At 38.3% G+C, this 8,484-nt stretch overlaps 1 protein-coding gene across 1 annotated transcript in view; it reads left to right on the top strand.

Annotated features, from left to right (window-relative positions):
- Nucleotides 1-7,999: 7,999 nt before the first annotated feature.
- The window catches only part of ABCA4 (ATP binding cassette subfamily A member 4), a 62,980-nt gene continuing 62,495 nt past the window's right edge, over nucleotides 8,000-8,484 (top strand). Inside the window, exon 1 of the mRNA XM_053470126.1 lies at nucleotides 8,000-8,084. Within this exon, the coding sequence (XP_053326101.1) occupies nucleotides 8,019-8,084 (66 nt within the window). The 5' untranslated portion in view covers nucleotides 8,000-8,018. The remainder of the gene's footprint in view (nucleotides 8,085-8,484) is intronic.

Genomic DNA, 8,484 nt, shown 5'->3' with positions numbered 1-8,484 from the left:
CGTAGATATTCCGTGTCCTTCAAATGGCATTTCCCCTTTGGAAAGGAGTTGAATATTATCTCTGGAAAGACCGACCTAAGGGTCTTGGCACAAACATTTGCTTGGAATTTCTCATTGCTTACAATATTTGAGGCAGTATACAGGTGTAAGGGTGATTTTTTTATTTTAAAAGGCTCATTCCAAGTTATAAGTGAAACCTCACTAGTTAGCTGAATACAAATGTATGGCTTCTGTCGCATAACCAGATAGACAGGTGCTCGTGTCAATCGTTTCATTGTACCAACTATACTTAGGGGCTCCAACAACCACATTATCAGTGTAATGAATTTCTAAATAGAACTTTTTTTCACGGTGACAGAATTGACTCGTACAAACAGGTCAGTAGATCTGGTTCACTCATGTATATAGGTGTGTGTGTGTGTGTGTGTATATGTATGTATGTATGTATGTATATATATATATATATATATATATATATATATATATATATATATATACACACTGCTCAAAATAATAAAGGGAACACTTAAACAACACAATATAACTCGAAGTCAATCACACATCTGTGAAATCACGCTGTCCACTCAGAAAGCAACACTGATGGACAATCAATTTCACATGCTGTTGTGCAAATGGAACAGACAACAGGTAGAAATTATAGGCAATTAGCAAGACACCCTCAATAAAGGAGTGGTTCTGCAGGTGGTGACCACAGACCACTTCTCAGTTCCTATGCTTCCTGGCTGATGTTTTGGTCACTTGCATGTGTGTCCACTCAAATTGTCAGAAACAGACTCCATGAGGGTGGTATGAGGGCCCGACGTACACAGGTGGGGGTTTTGTGCTTACAGCCCAACACCGTGCAGGACGTTTGGCATTTGCCAGAGAACACCAGGATTGGCATATTCGCCACTGGCGCCCTCTGCTCTTCACAGATGAAAGCAGGTTCACACTGAGCACATGTGACAGACGTGACAGAGTCTGGAGACGCCGTGGAGAACGTTCTGCTGCCTGCAACATCCTCCAGCATGACCGGTTTAGCGGTGGGTCAGTAATGGTGGTAGGGTGGCATTTCTTTGGGGGGCCGCACAGCCCTCCATGTGCTTGCCTGAGGTAGCCTGACTGCCATTAGGTACCGAGATGAGATCCTCAGAGCCCTTGTGAGACCATATGCTTGTGCGGTTGGCCCTGGGTTCCTCCTAATGCAAGACAATGCTAGACCTCATGTGGCTGGAGTGTCAGCAGTTCCTGCAAGAGGAAGGCATTGATGCTATGGACTGGCCCGCCCATTCCCCAGACCTGAATCCGATTGAGCACATCTGGGACATCATGTTTCGCTCCATCCACCAACGCCACGTTGCACCACAGACTGTCCAGGAGTTGGCGGATGCTTTAGTCCAGGTCTGGGAGGACATCCCTCAGGAGACCATCCGCAACCTCATCAGGAGCGTGCCCAGGCGTTGTAGGGAGGTCATACGGGCACGTGGAGGCCACACACACTACTGAGCCTCATTGTGACTTGTTTTAAGGACGTTACATCAAAGTTGGATCAGCCTGTAGTGTTGTTTTCCATTTTTATTTTGAGTGTGACTCCATATCCAGACCTCCATGGGTTGATAAATTTGATTTCCATTGAGAATTTTTGTGTGATTTTGTTGTCAACTATGTAAAGACAGAAGTATGTCATACGATTAGTTCATTCATTCAGATCTAGGATGTATAATCTTAGTGTTCCCTTTATTATTTTGAGCAGTGTATATATATATATATATATATAGCTTTTAGAAGTAAATGTATTATGCTTCATTAGCTGATGAAATAATATACATCTCTTGAAAAAATATGGGTGATTTGATTATATTTATGTCATGGACAATAAAATATGGTAAATGTTAAATTCTTACTCTACGTGAGTTAGGCAACAGTTGTTAAGACTGTAAAAAATGGGACGTGAAAGAAAGAGGTACATAAAAAGGTAGACAGAGGGGCACCAGGTAATACGCGGTACTTGCTGTAACATAAAAAGCTTTGATTTTGAGTTGACTGTAATCAGAGTGCTCTGGTGATGACTTTACTCAGTCTTTGAAGAATAAATGAGTAGGACCAGCCACCCATTTAATGTTATGGACCAAAATTACAGTTGTCACTCATTTAACACATACAGTGAATGCCAGTAGAAAGGTTGAAGCCCGTGTAGATTGCTCGCAGCTGAATCGTGGGGAAAACCTTCTCGGTTCAAATGTCCTCTGCGACAAAAACTCCAGGAGGGTCATCTTGGATGTGGCATCAAGCATGCCTCTGGGTATGGAGCCGGTTTCCAACAACCAGTCACCAAGTAACAGCAAGACAGCTGCAGCTAGTAGTCGGTAAGGCTGCCTGCTGTTACAGTTCTACACCAGTCACCTTTTCTGTATGTAGAAGATGTACAGATGCAAGTATCCAACAGAAAGTATCCATCCGACCTTATCAGTGGATGGGGTATGGGGTACAAACTAATAGGATCTATCCCTTGTCACATAGCAACCATGTCAAGGAACATAAATATAATATACTCCTGGAGGTAAAATGAACCATCCAGTAATGGATCATACCACCCAAAATGTCAAATGGCCAAAGGTACTTTTGCAGCGGGTACAGGTAGAGCTGTACAAAAGTGTGAGGATTTAATGAAAGCACACAATCTCTTTTAGAAAAACACCTTCTATTGGTTTTATATATTTTATTGTGATTTGTTGGGCCTTTAGCATGATGTGTTATACTCATGCTCAGAAAAATAATCTAGAAAAGAGAGACAGAGGGATTTGCTCTCTTAGAGGGACATGTGGGGGGGGATAAGTATTACATTTTAACAATAGCATAGTGTAATGGACCCAACCAAGCCTTTTTAGCGGCACGTGAGTGAATAGTTGTAGATGTCCCATTTTTTGGCCAGAAGCAATATCTTGTGTTATCTAAATGGTTAAATTATATATAAACTATAACTTGAATTGCCTTGTGTGTTATAGAAAATCTATGTGGAGTATTTACACATTAATTTTCAAATTCCAGGAATAAAATGCGTTGCCTATAGAAATATATAAAAGAACAACAACAAAAAAGAAATGTACGCTTGTCCAGTCGCCAGTTACCACGTAACACTTAATTGGCGCAACAATTCTTAAGATGTCTGCTGCTTAGCATTCTGCAGACTATTGACTTTCATAATTGAACATCCTAATTGATCCTGACAGCTGTTCGTTTGACAAGAGGTCAGACTCCGCAACGTACCGATTACACAAGATTCTTTCAAATAAAAGAAAAGTTGGTTTAACACTACGTTAGGAAACAGAAGGTTTCACCGAGTTCTCTCTTATGTATTTAACACGCATGTTTCCCCATAAACCGTGTTTAAGTTTGTTCATCGACTCCACCATCTTGAGAAGAGGATTACAGAAATCTGATTAGCACTGAGCCGTGTGTGGCAGAAACTACCTCAGGGAAATGCATTCCTTTTGAGAAATGCCTGTCTCAGACATTTCCTTATCAATGGATGTCCCCGCTAGGTTGTAATTTCCTAAGGAAAAAGGTAAGTTAATTAAGATTTAATTTGCTGGCTGCGAGGAGCACCAGGGTTTAGTTCGCTTAAGTTTTTCTCAGGCCTCAGAATGTCAGGACGTGGTTACGAGGATGTGGTAACATCTGAGTCTTTCAAGGCTCAGCAAAGGAACAGCTAAATATATGAAACCATCTCTTGTTGTAAAGCACAATTGAGGTGGATTGTTCTTTATAACTGCGCCATTTCAATGCATATCCTTTAAAATCAAATATTTAGATAAGACAATATTGTTCTTTGTTGTAACGGGCTCTGTAAAGTGATAATAGGGGGTTATGTTTAAACAGCAATTCTGACGGAAAGTTTGAAAAGTGAGGCTGTCACCATAGCAACAATGCAATCATCCACTGCTAGCCTATTGTATTATAGAGCATATACAGTATCTAAAGTGTAGCATACGGTGATCACTCCAAATTTAGCAATTTGCATCAAAATTTCTCCAGTTTTTCTTTGAAAACAAAAGGGTTATATATAGGTGCCTAAATGTATACGATTTAACCGATAAACAATACATAGATTGATTAGATAACCGGGGAGGTGATTGTTTTGTTTTAATAATGATTTCTTAAATCTGTAAACTAGAGTTGGAACATGTAGTAACGTTAATTCATCGTAAGAAATTGCTCTTTAAACTTTTTTTAAAGTTTGCCACTATAAGTATATAAGTGTATGGATTTCTACGGCAACCAGTAAACGGATATTTTGTAATATTTTCTGCAAATAATTTATACTATATTGTCATTTATGCAATGATCAAAATGAGGTGTCAATAGTATATATATATATATATATATATATATATATATATATATATATATATTACACATACACATATACTTACATACATAACTCGGTTAATTCCTAGTAATCCCTTTTGCTAATTTTACTGCAACTATCAAAAAAAGGTTCTCTGAATATTTGGATATAGAATTGTCAGTCTTCATACATTAAGCGGTTGCATTATTATGAATTAATAAGTTCAGTATGTTCCAAACCCTGTTATCACAATTGTAATATAGTATATTCTCATACAGAAAGTATTACAATTTTCCATGTAATCTAGACAGCAATAAATGGCTAATTTCCATTGACTGTGTCAATTAAATATCTGTAGATATGTGATAGAATATTGGTTTTAGCTATTTTATCCCATTAATATTCCTAACAACATTCACAAAAAAAATTAAAAGCACCCAATCCCCTTGATTAATTTGTAGTAAAACGCAAATTATTACATGTAAATACTTGTGTAATGTGTCAAGCGGTTAATTCCCATAATGCTATGCTCCACTTGAGGTTCCTGTAAAAGTTTTAATGCAGAAAGGTTACTCATTTTATGATGATTAGGCTAGTTGGCACAATTTGTCTACTCGCTGTTGAAGAGAAAAAAGTGATCTCTGCTCCCCAGTTACTGAATGTAACCTATTATAAAAGACATTAAACCACTGGTGTAGAAGTAGGTCACGGTACTGAATAGATGCATCAGCAGCACAACATCTCTCTGTAAAATATAATCCTATTTAGTAAGATTACTGTTTATAATACCCTCATTTATCAGACTTTGCCAGCATGCAGGGTTCCAGCACTCCACCAGGTGTTTTACAGTTCACATAGAATTCCTCTCTCATCTTAAAACAAATGACATGACATCATCATTCTGTGGTGACAAAAGCAGCAGATCATCTTCTTTATTTTTATGCAACAGCAGCAGCTCCTCTTTATTTAAAAAAAAATATATATATAAAAAAATAAAATCAATTGTATGGCAAATAAAAAACTTCTTGGTATACTGTATGTCTAATATATAATGCATTGTGCAATAATGTCACGTGACAAATGTTTGGTTACATAGATTTTAAAGCTTAAATATTGCATTGGTTTATTTAGTGTATGGAACTAACAGAGTGAAAGATTGGCTATAATGAGACTGGAGGTTGGGGAGACAAGATAGGGGAAGCTGAAAATGGGGCCGATTATATAAAGGTTGATAAAGGGGAGCACTGGGGTGTAATGAGGGTAGAAATGTAAGGCAGGGATTACTTGAATAGCCAGGAGAAATAAAGAGTTGACATGAAGTAGAACAGAGAGAATGACAGGTGGTATTAAGGTGGGAGTTAAGACTGGAGATGGTGAGGATTTGGAGAGGCTTGGCCTTGCTGTCATGAAGGAAGTTCTCTCTGTTTTGTCTATTCTTCAACCTTGATTTTCGACTAATCATTGCTTTCTGTATAGAAGGGAGTGTTGGAAGCACATTAAAGGAACATATAGATGATGGGCATCTAATTCACCCTCTTGTTTGAGGGCTCTGGCGTATCCACATATAGTTAGCTCCCTGGCATGTATTATTTATACTGCACTGTATAAACAAGACTGTTTTGTACAAATTTTGCTTGCATTGGATGATCTCCCATACATGTTTTTGTCTGGGGATGAAGCCTTTGCTGTTCTTAAAAGCTCAGTGTGAGCTGACATGGTATAGTATTCTCACTCCATGTGTCTGTACATTCTTGGATGTTGCAAGGAGCTCCTGGTATTTGGCAAAGACCTTTATTTTTATTTAAAGTCATCAAAAAATCTGCAGAGTCTTAATTCCTTAGAACTGCCTCCTCCAAATTTATGCTAGCATTCCTTTACGAGACCTGTCAAAAAAGTCCAAGGTAGGCATATCATTCCTAGGCTTTAAGATACTCATCCCTTTATATAAATAAATCCTCCCTATTTCAAAAGCACTTCACGGTTTTGTGATAAGTATTACATTACAGCCCAAATAGTACGCCTGACCAAATATGTAATTTTGTAGAAGTCTATATTTCTAGTACACTTTCACTTAAGCTCTCTGATTTAAAGTTAAAATGTTTGTAACTTGTTTTATGCTTCTCTTAAAGTCGCCCACAGCAAGAAGAAAAAAACAATGTGGGTTTCCCCCTATTTTAAGAGTTTTCTAAAAAAAGACTTGACTGTGGGACCGTCTATAGAGCTTCCCTCAAATAAACACAAACACCAATATTGATCCAATAATGTTATTTTGCTGGATAAATTGGCCATGGTGGCCAACTATGTCAACCACTGTGGCGCTCCACAAATTAGTCATGAAGGTTATCATTAACATAACAATAATAAAACTTGTCATAACGTATTTGATCATTAATAATGTCACTGATGCTACATTTAGAGCGCAAAATTCAACCTAAAGGAGATCAGTCGCATAACCTAATATTACACCATATAACGAACACGTAAACCAACCAAGCCTGGTAGAGGCATGCTGTTGCATAGTTTCTACGCTGAAGCAACCGGCGTCCCCTCCTGCATAGTAGTCAATGTACTGTGACAGTTGCTGGTGGCTGCTTATTTCACATCATGGTACATCTTCCAACTGAAAACACTGAATTTACAAAGGGATATGATAGCAGCATTTCACAAAACATTACAATGGGGTCCAGAGGATAGTGGGACCAATAACGAAATGCTGAAAAACAAATTAATTTATAAGAATCTGAGGGGCCTGCAATGCTTGTTTCTTCCCTAATCAGCTCTTTATGTGCCAGAGGGTTCCATGAAAAAGTGGTCTTATCCTCTCTATTGTGTAGCCCAGAGCTGCTCAGTCACTAAAAGGATTAACAAAATTGTGTTGAAATAAACCACATATAAACAGACCAAGAGTGTTAGCCTAATCTGGAGACAAAAGATCAGAACTGTTTACAAAGTGAGTCATTTTAAACCATCTATAAGTGGCTACAATTTCTATGAGTTCCCATAACTTGATTGCATCCAGGTCATTCCACACTGAAAGAATCCGGTATATTCTGTGCATGCAAGCACATAGTTTAACCTTCTGCAGAAATAATTCTGCTGGGTCTAATTCATTTAGAATCCAAATCCCTGTTTTTAGGTATACGTGGATTAACATCTGGGCATAAAGGTGTTTGTGCTGGAACCCTTGTTGTGGGGGACCCCACTTGACTTTATACCTAACAACACCTGATCCCTCAATTACAGTGCTTACTGCTTGTGCTTATATGCAGCTAGTCCATGCTGAACAATCATGGGGTCATGTGTGGACTGGCTGTCGGGCACACCGGGCAAACAGCCGATGGACTGGTTTCTCTATTGTGCCTCCAAACTACCTTTAAGTCAGCTCAGTCTGGTCTTGCATGGGGCCCAGTATATATGAGAAAAAAATAAACAGTAATGTTTAAGGCTTCTTTGTTAGGAGTGGTCCTTTGATCAACAATATTACAATTAAAGAAAAAAGATCAGTTTTATTCTGTATGAAAGTACATGCAAACCCTGTACAAAAAGATGGTCCCAAACATTTGCATTTTGTTATTAGTTATTAAATGTAAAATGTAAAGTTTAATTGATTTATAGATCTAACAGTGTAATGTTATGTATCACAGGTTGGCGACATCTTAGCAGGAGAAGGATGAGATTCAAGGCTAAGGTTAAACTTCTGCTTTGGAAGAACTGGACATTAAGAAAAAGACAAAAGGTAAGTTAGTCATGTGTAGATATTCCACATTTAAGGATTAACTAGGGCCATGTCAGTTCTGCAGCTATGTGACAGTGTTTGTTATCAACCATCAAACAGTACCTTGTCCAGACACTGCCTTTAGTCACGCAATCAGCTGGTGTGATTGACATTAATGTTAGATGTTGTTGAGCTGCACCACACATACACCTTAGTCTGGCGAGGAACATTGAAATTATATCCCAACAATTGCTGAATCATCCTTTGTGTCACACTAGTTTAGCTGTAACCACTAACTGTATGATTATACTTTCATTTGCTAAGATACATCACACAATGATTTCACAACAGCAGTAAATGTATAGAATATACTATACGGCTCTCATTTTCCCTATTTAGGATGCACACACAGTGCCCATGT

The sequence above is a fragment of the Spea bombifrons genome, chromosome 6 (assembly GCF_027358695.1).
Source record: "Spea bombifrons isolate aSpeBom1 chromosome 6, aSpeBom1.2.pri, whole genome shotgun sequence".
Classification (NCBI taxonomy): Eukaryota; Metazoa; Chordata; class Amphibia; order Anura; family Pelobatidae; genus Spea; species Spea bombifrons.
The sequence above is the reverse complement of the archived record's forward strand: the minus strand, read 5'-3'. Positions and strand labels throughout refer to the sequence as shown.